This window comes from Lolium perenne, chromosome 2 (genome assembly GCF_019359855.2).
Source record: "Lolium perenne isolate Kyuss_39 chromosome 2, Kyuss_2.0, whole genome shotgun sequence".
Classification (NCBI taxonomy): domain Eukaryota; kingdom Viridiplantae; phylum Streptophyta; class Magnoliopsida; order Poales; family Poaceae; genus Lolium; species Lolium perenne.
This window is the reverse complement of record NC_067245.2, coordinates 234,851,314-234,864,044: the sequence shown is the minus strand read 5'-3', so window position 1 is coordinate 234,864,044 and position 12,731 is coordinate 234,851,314. Positions and strand designations below refer to the sequence as shown.

General features: G+C 46.9%; 1 protein-coding gene across 1 annotated transcript; it reads left to right on the top strand.

Moving 5' to 3' along the window:
• Positions 1 to 2,213: 2,213 nt before the first annotated feature.
• On the top strand, positions 2,214 to 5,289 carry LOC127335252 (F-box/FBD/LRR-repeat protein At2g04230). Its single transcript, XM_051361863.1, has 4 exons — positions 2,214 to 2,409; positions 3,577 to 4,521; positions 4,599 to 4,739; positions 4,851 to 5,289. The coding sequence occupies exons 1-4, from the start codon at positions 2,356 to 2,358 to the stop codon at positions 5,175 to 5,177; spliced, it is 1,467 nt and encodes a 488-aa protein (XP_051217823.1). The 5' UTR covers positions 2,214 to 2,355; the 3' UTR covers positions 5,178 to 5,289.
• The last annotated feature ends 7,442 nt before the right edge of the window (positions 5,290 to 12,731 follow it).

Sequence of the window (12,731 nt, the reverse complement as noted above, 5' to 3'; positions counted from 1 at the left end):
TTTTGCCTTCTTCTGGCCCACATACAGTCCACCAAAAAAACTGAAGGCCCATAGCCCAAAGGTCCATAAGGAGTCCAAAGCCCACCTTGAAGCTGACGCGACGCCGCCGGAGCCGGAATGCCGGATCGAGGATGACCGCTGCTGGGTCAGAGCATCCCCACTCGTTGGCGCTCCCCACGCCCAAATCCGGCGAAATTTTCGTCCGGATTGGATGAAGTTTTGGCGTGGGGAGCGCTAGTTTCCCAGCCGCGTGCCCAGGCGAAGTCGACGATGCGAATTTAAAAAACGGAAACTTGACAAACTTCGGCTAAAATTCGGGTGAATATAGACTAAATTTAATGATATTTAGACTAAAACGGGCGGAGTTCATACATAGAGGCCGAATTCGACTATATTTCGAATTCGGCTAGGGGAATTCAAACGCTAATTTTAAAACACGGCGCTCTACATGCCCATACGGCGGTAGAACACCGTGTAGTCGTCGCCGCCGTCGTCGGAGCCGTCGTCCTCGACCTTCGGCACCTTCGCCGCGCGGCTGGTCGCTGCCCTCGGCCGGCGTCTCCCCACCCCGGGGATGGCTTGTACCCGCCGTCGTCGGAGGACTCGAGGTCGACGACGGGACGGCGACGCCGGATGGAGGTGTCGCAGACGGCGGTACCGCGCGACATCGTCGTTGGCGGTTGGAGCGCGGCGCGGCGGCGAGTTGGCGTGCGGCGGCTGTGTCCGGCAGCCGCCGCTGTCGCTCCGCCTCCCGGCGTCGCTGGGCCGATCGCGCCTGGCCCGATCCGATGCGGCGTCGTCCGCGCGCTTCTCCTCCTCCATGTCGGCAAGCGACCCGGCGATCGCCTCCGCCATCGCGGCCTCCTCCGCGCGCTTCGCCTCCTCCTCGGCGAGCCGGCTTGCGGCGGCCTCTTTCTTCGTCTTCTTCCGGCCGCTGCGGCGCGGAAGGCTGTTCTCGGATGACGAGGGCGCCGCCGCTGCGCCCTGCGGTCGCCGGCGGAGACGCCGCTCCTTCTTGACGCGCACCGGCGTCCGAAGGCGACGTCGCCTCCTCCTCTTCACCGGCGCCAAGGATGACCTTGACGCCGATCCGGAAGACGACGAGCCGGCAGCCATGCGCCGTGGCTGCCGACGCTTCCCGACGGTGGCTCGCCGATGCCCTCGATGCCGATAGAGGGGGCATCGTGAGCACCGGGGAGTTGCCGCCCTCGATGTGCTCGATGACGGCCTCGAGTGTCCGGCCCGGCGCGCCCCACCACCGTCGGCGGCCCGCGGCGTTGTTGCGCGCAGCGGAGGCGGCGGGCCGTCGTAGGCCGCCGCCTCCCGCTCCCACCGCCGGAGGAAGTAGGAGTTCCACCGCGTGTAGTTGTCGGGGTGGTGGCGCGGGTCGGCGCGCTCCTCGTCGGTCATCGTCATCCTCGCCTCCTCGATGGCGACGTCGAGGGCATGGCCCGCGGCGGCGGCGGGATTGGAACGCCGCGCACTTAGCCGCCGCCCGCCTCCGGGAGGCCTCGTGTCCGGCGGGCAGGGGTACCCCGCCTGGTGGAGGAGGTGCCCCTCCCACGCGTGGAGAGACCGGCGGGCGAAGCCGTTGTTGGCTGCGCCGTCGTCGTCGTAGAACGCCATCTTGAGAGTAGAGGGAGAATGGAGGGAGAGTGGAGCACGGGGTACGCCTCGCGGCGAGCGGACCGGCGTATATAGGCGTGGCTGGCGCGGGGATTAAATGCCGCGTGGATCGCGGCGAGCTGACCGGCGGCAGCCTTTAGTGCGCGCGGAAGACGATGCGTGCGCGGAAGACGAAGACATTACTCGCCGCGTGGCCGGCGAATGCATGCCGGCGGCAGGCTTTTACAGCGCGCGGAAGACGACGACATTAACTCGCCGCGTGGCCGGCGAATGCAGACCGGCGGCAGGCTTTTACAGCGCGCGGAAGACGATGCGATGAGGACGACGATCGGTTTCTCTCGCCGACAAGTTGGGGCCACCAGACGCGCGGGAAGTTTCCTCGCCGTTTCGCGCGCTTTCGTTTCGTCCGGAGTCCCCGAGCACTCCCCGGGGGGCCGGGGGGGGCGTGGGATCGCCGGATGAATTTAGGCCCAAATCCGGACGAAAACGAGGAACCGGGGGCGCGACTGGGCCGAATTTCGCCGTCCGGATGGAAAAAACGCTCGCCGGGGGCCTGTTCGGGGGGACGAGTGGAGATGCTCTCAGTAGCTTTGTTTACCGGCAGCGCCTGCGGCGAGGAACTCTCAGTATCCGTTCCTTGATCGACGACGGCGCCCGCCATTGTTTGAATCCGAGACCCGCTGTCGACCTTGCTCCACTTCGAACCCTAGCCGATTAATCTCGATCCCGATGGAGAAATCCGTGGCGGAATCAGGAGCTGATTCGAACGTCTTCATGGACAAGGTCGCACTTCTCTCTCTGGAATTTTAGCTTATTTATTTATTCGATATACTACTGCCTTGTATGAGTATGATCCCGCCATAGTGTAACACCCGGGGTAGGTCGTTTGTCAGGAATTGGGGGATAATCGGTATGTCGAACGGGCTAGGTGAGGAATGAATACTTCTTTCTTGTTTCTTATCCACGGCAATTGCTGGTGAGGTTCGAATTACAGCTCAATGTTTGCCGGAAGTAAACACAGTTACGACATTAAACAAAGTGAGAGCCCATCTAAGACATGGATCACTATTTGTCATCCGGCACGCCTCTAAGCCGTCGATCTTACTTGTGAGCACAGCGTCCTTCTCAGACGTTGGATAATTGTCGAACCGCCTACATGCAGATAACACCTGCCAAGTGTGATGGACCAATTGCTAGTAGCTTACACCCGACAACCTAACCATCAAAAGGATGCCATTGCAAAAAGGCTAGTGAAGGAGGAAATTTCTGCACGTCCTAACCAAATTCTCCCGCTGCATCCTATTCATAGAGATTCTAGCAACCGAATCACGGGGTGCGATTTCATGCATATTCATGCTACTTTTCCTATTTCTAGCATTTCTCTAGAAGGGAATATAGGTTTTTGTTCGATCTAGGAGATGGTGATGCTTTCGTGTGGATATGCCAGATATATATCTACAGGGTCTGGGTTCAGGGAGTAACTCAGACTTCAGTGTTCACCAACCAATCAATCAACTATCTCGACGGTTGTGTGGATATGCAGATATACATCTACAGGGTTTAGGTTTATGGAGTAACTTAAACTTCTGTGTTCACCAACCAATCGACCAACTCTTCTTTCGTTCCCTTTCACATGTGTTTCTGTCTACAATTGTAGTTTAAAATATTAGTGCTCGTATTGTCTGGATTGTGCTATGCTACATGTGTTTTTTTCCTAGAAATTGTGCGATGTTGATTGAATTTAAAAAAGAAAGAGGAATGTGGTATATCTTCACAGACCTGCAGTCTCCTATACTAAGTCTTAGTTCATGTTTGTGTTCTGCGCTTTGTTCATGTTCACTTAAAAGATGGATGCAATACATGTTTATTTCTAAGAAATTGTATTTCATTACTTGAAATATAGTAATACAAGCTAGCTAATATTTTTTACAAACAAATGCTCTTGTGTAGATGGTTCAGCCATCTCATGAACCGAGCTCATGCAAGAAGCGACGTCTTTGCAATTGTGATTGGGTGAGTGGGCTGCCCGACGAAATCCTGGTCAGCATCCTAGACAAGATGGATTCCAAGACAGCAGTTAGCACAAGTATCCTCTCACGGCGATGGAGGCACTTATGGAGGTTCCTGCAATCCTTTTATTTCAGCGAGCCGATCTTGCCAGACAACTATTGTCGGGTACGCATCGAACAAATGGTGAGATGCTCAAACGAAAATAGGAACCAACACTTTGTTGAGTCAATGCGATGGTTTTCTAGGCTCAAGAGAGAGACACCATTGAGAAGACTGAACCTAATGTTCTCAGGAAGTACCGAATGTACTGAAGTTGTCAACAGCGCCATAGCTTCTGCAGTTGACCATGGTATCGAGGAGGTTGACATGGCAGTTATCGAGAACACGATGTACGAGTTCCCTTGGTGGCTGTTCAGCAGTGGCAGCAACCCGTCGCTGACGACCTTATGCTTGAGTTTTTGCAAGCTTTCTGTACCCCTCAAGTTTGGAGGGTTCAGTTCCCTCACGAAGCTTGCTCTTATCCGTATGCGTATGAGCCTAAAAGAGACACACCTTGTCCTCAGGTGCTGTAGAAACTTAGTGACTTTGCACCTGATTGACGTGCTTGCTGTCAGAATCATCCAGTTGCCAAAGCTTAAGGAATTGATATTGTTATGGTCTTTACGATTGGGTGAATACAGGATTGATACACCAGCCTTGCAAAGACTGGAGTACTGTGGAGAGATGCTCCCGGCATCTACGTTTCAGTCTATGCCAAGCCTTGAACATGTTTCTCTGCAGTGCATGTTTGACGATTATCATGAATGCCATGCTGAAAGGTTAGAGAATATCTCTACTTGCTTTCCTTATGTCAGAAGCCTACTCCTGCGGTATGAGATCCCAAAGGTGAGCAGGGAAACACTTTCTTGGTACTCTCTATTTTAGTGTTGGTGCATCACTGATCAATTTAAGCTTTTTTGTAGGTTGTCAAACCGAGAACACCTGCTGTTTTCTTAAGCCTCAAAGTCCTCACTTTAAAAATCACTACAAAACCTTCTGATAATCTTCTTTGGATGGCTATGTTCCTAAATGCTGCACCATATATGGAGACATTGAGAACTACCGTAAGATTTATTCCATCATGTATCCTTTCATCTTTAATCTAAATACTCGTCAATGCTCTTTTCGTCTTGAGACAGCTCTTTTTTTTTGTTTTTGCCTTTTTTCGTTTCCAGATACGCTATTTATCACACCTCGATTCTCATAATGGGGTAGTATGGGATGATGTCGACTTCCAGCACGACAGTCTGAAGAATGTAGAGATGTATAACTTCATGGGAAGGGATAATGAGATAGGCTTGGCGAGACTGCTGTTAGATAGAGCTCCTAATCTAAGATGCATATCCTTCAACCAAGCTCCTCTGAAGGAGGAAGGTGATGATCACCAGTTGGTGCCCCCGACCTGGCCTGGAGCTGAAACTTTTGTCCCAAGAGATGGCCAATTCGTTCTCTCTAAGTTATTTGAGAATGTTTCTTCCAGTTCCCGTGTGGTATTCATCTAATAAGGTACATTTCAGACTCCATATTATTATGCAATCAATGTATGACATGTGACATTGCATAATTGTAAGTAACAAGGTTTCAATAAATAATTTTGTGGCAGTGCTGCTCTAATTGCTTTGATGAATAGACCTTTTAGGCCATATTTGGATCCTACCTATTTGAAAAAAATTGAAGAACACTAAATGTTGAGTGTGCGCTTGGTAAATGTGAAGATTCCCAAATAATGTTACATTGAAATAACTTGCAACTCAACAGTTGGTTGTTTTGTGGTTCAGTTGTATGTGTCCCCAGGAGATCCATCCTCGCCAACAGCCCCATACCCATCGACACCGATGTGTTACACTTGGCCGCCACAGTTGAACACAAAAACTTGCTCGACGAGGCGATCATACTAGTGCACTGTCACAACCTCAACTAGATAATTCCCCAAACGATAATTATTACAGAGCTGGGGATGAGATAATTAGAAGAAATTGAGGTGAGAATCAGAGAAGCAGGAGATGAGGGCCGAGCCAAAACGCGGCGGTGGCGCTAGGATTTGTATTATCCTGCGAATATTTGGAATGATTCGATGATTACAGAACTGGAGTAGATAAAGACTCCGATGCAACGGATATTAAACAGAAAAGAAAAAGTCTTAAGCGACAGTGACAGCTACAGGGAAGATGATCTCGACGCCGTTGGCGCCAAACGGCTACCTGCCACTTGAACTGGGACCCTTGGATCTAACCGGTATCTTCCCATCTGGACCGTCCATTAACTGAATTGATTCAAGTGTTGATTCCCTCCGGATTTTAGGCTGCAGGTTATCACATTTGCCTCCATCTTGATATTATACTTGTCCCTGAGTATGGAACATTGGGAACCCAATTGCCACGAAAGCTTCATCCTCCCACTAGCAAGCTCTTCCGGTAAATTGACCCATTTGGTCTTCCATTGGACCACAGGCTCATTGTTCCTCGGTACAACCCTTCTTGCCAATATTTCTTCAGGTGCTACCTGGGCATTTCCCTGCTCATCAATTAGTGGTAGATCAGGACTGGGTATAGCTTGAGCTCCCAGGTGCTTCTTCAACTGGCTCACATGGAACACATGATGTAGTCTGCATCCTTCTGGCAGTAGTGGTCTATAGGCTAGCTCTCCAATCCTACTCAACACCATGAATGATCCATAAAACTTGGAATGCAGTCTGAGGGATGTGTGCCTGTAGGGCTGTATCTTGAGGTAGACCACGTCTCCCTCATTGAACTCCCTCTCCTTCCTTCTTCTGTCAGCATATTTTTCATTATGTCTTGTGATTTCAGTAGGTTGTCCTTGATTATCTGAGTGGAATGTTGTCTCCTTTGCATGAATCCTTTTGCCTCATCACTGATGGAATCTGGCATAATGACTTCCGTGACCTGAGGTGGAAGTACCCATATAGTGCCTGAAAAGGGGTCATGCCCAGGGAAGTGTGGTAACCGGTATTATACCACCATTCAGCTAGTGAGCCACTTTCTCCATTTTTTTGGGTTGTCAAAAGCCATACATCTCAGACATCTTTCTAGGCATTGATTTTCCCTCTCAGTTTGTCCATCTGTTTCGGGATGATAAGCAGTGGTGGTGTTCATTTTAATATCCACTGCCTGGAGTAGTTCTTGCCCAAGAGCACTGGTGAATATCATGTCCCTGTCAATCTCAGAAAGGAGCCCATGTAATTTACACACATTATCAATGCACAGTTTAGCAACTTGCTTCACAGTATAACGATGGCTCATACCAATAAAATGGGCATACTTTGTGAATCTACCCACAGCTACTAATATCACATTGTTTCCCTCTGAGTTTGATCGTACTTCAATTATTCAATATTTGCCAGAGATTCTTTGTCATAGGTTGACCAAGCAGCTGCTTTTGGGCCCAAGGTCTTACTCATAAAAGCAATGGGTTTCCCTTCTTGCATAAGCGCTTCCCCTATGCCATAACCACAAGCATCAGCTTCTAAGATGAAGGGTTATTTGTACTTGGGCAGTGAAAGAACTGGAGCCTTTGTCATGATGTGCTTTAGTTTGTGAAAAGCGAAAGCACATCATGACATAACCACAAGCATCAGCTTCTAAGGTGAAGGGTTGTTTGTAATTGGGCAGTGCAAGACTGGAGCCTTTGTCATGAACTCATGATGTGCTTTTGTTTGTCAAAAGCTTCCTGATGTTCCTTGTTCCAAGAGAAGGCATTCTTCTTCAATGCATTGAACAGTGGTTTGCACAACTCCATACTCCTGTATGAACCTTCTATAATACCCTGCCACACCCAATGCAAGAACCCCCTTAGTTGTAACATTAGTGGGCTGAGGCCAATTTTGCATAGCAGTAATTTTAGCTGGATCAGTGGACATCCCTTCTCTGCTAATAATGTGACCCAGGTAACTCCACTTTTAATTTGTTTTTTCCAAATTCACATTTGTGATATTGATTGGACGAATAAGTCAGTAATTGGGGTAGATTGATAGGTCGAAAGGGGTAGATGAAGGACGAAGAAGAACGTAAGCTACCTAGAGTCTAGATTGATTTTTTTGAACACCTTTACTGCAGGGGGGTAGGGGAACGCCCGTATGGTGTAAATTTTATAAATATCGTAATAACTGTACAAAGTCTCAAAGTCCAAAGACTAAAGAAATTACAGCAAGGGGGGAAAGAGATGAACTAAAGAAGACATAAGGTTAAACAAATATGGATAGCAACCAGTCAATAAGAGGTTGATTCTTTTTTCTTATTTCTCATTCACGGCGAGTGCGGTATACATGAGGTTCTACAGCTGCAAACAGAGTTACTATAGTAATAACAGTAACTAGTAAATAAAGAGGAACAAGGATTACTATTTGTTCTCCCGGCACTTGAACTTCTGACTAGTACAGGATCGCCTGGATAGTCATAGTGGGGAGTAACTTAGACTAGTAACATATGTCATATGACTAGTCTAGGTTACTACCTTCATAGTGGGTAGTAACTTATATGTGGTGTCATGCATTGTGTCATTTATTGTATTGTAGACTCATTTTGCCTTGGGGTGTGTGATGTTATGGTAACATAGCTAGTTACCACCTCACTCCCTTTCTTCATTTATTGGCATGCTATGTCACCAAAATGCCTTGAGATGTGTGATGTTACTAGCTATGTTACTCCCACTATGAGCAGTCTAAGGGCACCCCCAACGCTCGTATATATCTAAAAAGGACACGTCAGATTTTGTGTTTAGGTGCAACGCTAATTTAGAAGAAAGAGAGGATGATCATATCTTATTGTAGATACGACTCTTGCTGAAGAAACCGATGCAAATTAAGTAGTGAGCCAATCCTGTTGCAGCCTCTTCATTCCCGTGTGAGAGAAGAAAAAAAGGAGGCAATTACTACGGACCCACCACAATATACGGTCCATTGAGGTGTTGATATCTTAATTTCCACTCGCTGACGTGGCAAGGCATAAGATAGAGGTAATTGCACCGGAGGTGCACAAACTTGCGTTTGGGGTGCATTTTAGTACACAAACTTGAAAAATGTGGTACACTGGTGCAACAACTTGTTTTTCGGGTGCAATTTGGTACACAACCAATCAGAGCGCGACACGTGGACACTCCAGCGTGGAAAAGAACCAGGTCTTCTCCGTTGGCGTTTTTGCACGGAGCCCCCTGCTGTCTTTCTAATTCAACCTCACTCCAGATGCTTGGTCGAGCCGCACCAGACCGCGCGCACTTTGGCAAGCCTGGGTATTTCCTCGATCAGCGCGACGCACTTCCTCCATCAGCGCCGCTGCACCACCTCTATCGAAGGCAGTTGGCGACGCGAGGACGACGACGGCGTCGGCGACGCGACGCAGATGGCGAACCAGCCCAGCCTTCGGCTCTGGAATGAGGACCCACCGGAGTACTGTAAGCCTCCTCTGTTTTCCTCCTCGTTCTTCCTCCTCTGTTTTCCTCCGCCATGGCCGTGCCTCCGACGACAGCTAGGTTAGGGTTGTTCGATCCGTGATCTGAGACGCGGAACACGTTGCTATGGGTACGTAGGTGATCTCCATGCGTTTTGGAGGATTGGCATCGATTGTTTGGTCCAAATCGAAGTGTCTTGTTTTGGGATCCGCCTCTTTTTCGGAGAATTGTGCGGCTTCCCGTGGATGATCTAGCGAGCGTTAGTACAATATGAAGACCTCATTCCACACTTGGTAGTCTGGTTGATCGTTTCGAGTAGAAAATGGGATTGAATTTGCAAGTTTTAGTCGAAAACGATGATGCACAAGTTAGCCAAAAAAAACCGCAAAAAACTGCACCTTTCAAACTGAAACTGTCAAGTTCAGTTTCAGGGAATAGTTTGGAGATGAAGTTACTTCATTGAGTGCATTGCATTGTTATATGAGTTAGATAGTTTGTTGCATTGCATTGTATTATGGGGTTTTTCTGCCAAAATTTATTTGGGTTTTGTGCTGTCCCATATTATAAGACATTTTTTTGGCAATTGATAATTTGCTTCTTATTTTGTGCAATGCAGATGACTTGGATAGTTTCTCACTTTCAATAGAGCATGGTGGTTTATTCTGTGGTATGGGCAAGAATTTGCAGTATGCAGCTGGAAATGCAGATTGGTTTGACCATTGTAGCATTGATACATTTTCTAGGCTATGGATAGACGATTTCTTGGGTCAGCTTGGGGTTGTCATTGACTCCACTACTTTTCTGTATTGGAGTCCAACTGGAGGTCTAGATCAAGGGTTGGTGTGCATTCAGAGTGATGCTGATATCCTTGCCATGACAGCTTCATTGCAAGGACAGGAGAGGAAAGAGTTGTATGTGCTTGTTGATCATAGCAATTTTCTGCAAGTTGCTAGGCCAGAAAATATTGTTGCTTGGGAACCACCAGCTGACAGGGATAGACCAGGGGAGAGGGAACCACCAGCTGATGACAATGATCCACCAGTTGAGAGAGTGCCTGTAATTGTGAGGGAACCACCTTTGAAGAGAAGGAGAGATGGAGATGAAGGATGTTCTTCTGCAGTTACAAATGAAGAAGGATGTGATGAAGAAACAGACAGTGAGTTCTATGACTCTGATTATGATGCTGAGGACGGTGATGATGACATCTTTGATGCTCATGTTGATAAGGAGGTGAATGACCATAATGAGCACGAAGAGATAGTTGAGCAAGAAGATGATGCAGGTCTAGAGAATGAAGATATTGCACTGACCAGTGAGCAGAAGCTTCATTTAAAATACAAGTTCAGCTACTTCAACCCTGAGGTTGATATTAATGATCCTCAATTCAAAATAGGCATGATATTTGACTCCATGAAAGAGTTGAGGAATGCTTTAACTGTGTACAGCATCAGAAGGAGAGTGAGGTTGAAGAAAACAAGAAATACAGACAAGAGGATAAATGCACATTGTGCTTGGGAGCATGGTTGTACAATGTTCATCAATGCATCATGGGATGAAAGGAAGAAGGGAATTGTTGTCAAGAAATATGAGCCCAACCATGTATGTGAGTCTGTATGGGAACTGAAAGTTCTTACTGCTCCATTTTTGACCCAGTTCTTCATAGATGAGTTTAGGGATAATCAGAAGATGGATCTGTCGACATTTGCAACAAAAGTCCAGAGAAAATTCAACATGTGCCCAAACAGATTTAAATTGGGAAGAGCAAGGAAGGAAGCACTGACAATCATCCATGGAGATGAGGCAGAGCAGTTTAGGCAACTCAGAGATTATGGTAATGAGATGTGCACAAGGAATCCTGGGTCCACATTTTTTCTGACCACTAATCATGCCATGGATAATGAAGATTTGGAACCAAAAGAGCACCTAGCAACACTTTACTGGTCATATGATGCATGTAAAAGAGGATTTCTTAAAGGATGTAGACCATTTATATGCTTGGATGGCTGTCACATTAAAACCAAGTACAAGGGTCAGTTGTTAACAGCTGTTGGAATTGATGCAAATGATTGCATTTTCCCCATTGCATTTGGGCTTGTAGAAGTGGAATGCACTAGCTCATGGGAATGGTTCCTTCAAACCTTGCGAGACGATCTGCAGATCAGTAACACAGGTTATTTCACTATAATGAGTGACAGACAGAAGGGACTAATTAATGCAGTCCAAAAGATTTTCCCTGATTCCGAGCACCGCCATTGTGTCAGGCACTTGTATCAGAATTTTCACAAACTACACAAAGGTGAAACTTTGAAAAATGATTTGTGGGCTGTTGCTAGATCCACAAACATTCCAATGTGGGAGAAAAACATTGAAAAGATGAAGACAGACAGTGCAGATGCCGCCAAATGGATTGAGGCACTGCCTCCCCACACATGGATCAAAGCTTTTTTCATGGATTTCCCTAAATGTGACATGTTACTGAACAATCACTCTGAAGTTTTTAACAGTTACATTTTGGAGGCCAGGGAAATGCCTATGTTGTCCATGATGGAGACAATATTCTACAAGATCCTACATAGAATTGTAAGTAAGCAAGAAGAAGGAGCAAAATTCACTGGTACTATCTGTCCCAAGATCAAGAAGAAACTAGATAAATTCACAGAGTGGGCTGCCAACGCCGGAGTTGAAGTAGCTGGAAATGGTTTGTATAAAGTTACCACTGGAGAGAGCCAACGAATTTACAATGTTGACATGGTGACAAAAACATGTGATTGCAGGAGGTGGCAGTTAAGTGGAATACCATGCCACCATGCAATAGCTTGCTGCAGGACACATAGGATCAGCCCTGAATCATTGGTGCATAGCTGCTACAGCATAGATACCCACAAGAAGGCATATGCATACAACATGGTGCCTTTGAGATCTAATGTTCATTGGGAAAAATTAGGTGGAAATACAGTGTATCCTCCACTGTTTACCAAGGTAATGGGCAGGCCCAAGAAGAATAGAAGGAAGACACCAGAAGAGAAAGAGAAGGATGGAGTTAAGTACTTGAACAAGGCAGGTGTGCCAATGCATTGCTCTATTTGTGGAAAAGAAAATCACAATAAAAAAGGGCATGGAAAATACTTGGAAGCTCTGAATTTGAATGGAGGTGTTGACATGGAGGAGGAAATTGATGATCTAGATGACCCATCAATACTAGAGGTGCAGTACAATTACAAGTATTCATGTCTTGTTTAATTTTGATATGTCTCCTATTATGACATTTTATGTTTATGCAGCACATTATTCCCCAAGAAAGAGATGAGAGGTTGGATCCAATTAATTCTATGGATAGCATGGTGTACCAACTGGGACAGGAGGTAATTCATTTAAATTAATTTTGAATTTTAAGTGGTGCATAATTAAAAGAGGTGGTTCATTATTGTTGACATGTCATTATGCAGGAAATGGCTCACACTAGGCAACCATTTCAGTTCCAACCATTGCCTGATGAGCCTGACTTTGTTGTGGCTGCAAGAGATGCTCTACCACAGCAAGGTAGAGTTACTACAGCACAAATTAGAGGAGGCTTAAGAGGAAGAGGTAGGGCTGGATCAAATGCAACTGAAAGAGCAAGAGGTAGGGCTGGATCAAATGCTACTGAAAGAGGA

What these genes read in the sequence shown, in the direction of transcription:
- LOC127335252 (XM_051361863.1), top strand. Translation starts at nt 2,356, where the DNA reads ATGGAGAAATCCGTGGCGGAATCAGGAGCTGATTCGAACGTCTTCATG. An exon ending in CGAACGTCTTCATGGACAAG is followed by an intron (nt 2,410 to 3,576) that starts GTCGCACTTCTC and finishes GCTCTTGTGTAG; the next exon opens with ATGGTTCAGCCATCTCATGA. An exon ending in TGGAGACATTGAGAACTACC is followed by an intron (nt 4,740 to 4,850) that starts GTAAGATTTATT and finishes TTTCGTTTCCAG; the next exon opens with ATACGCTATTTATCACACCT.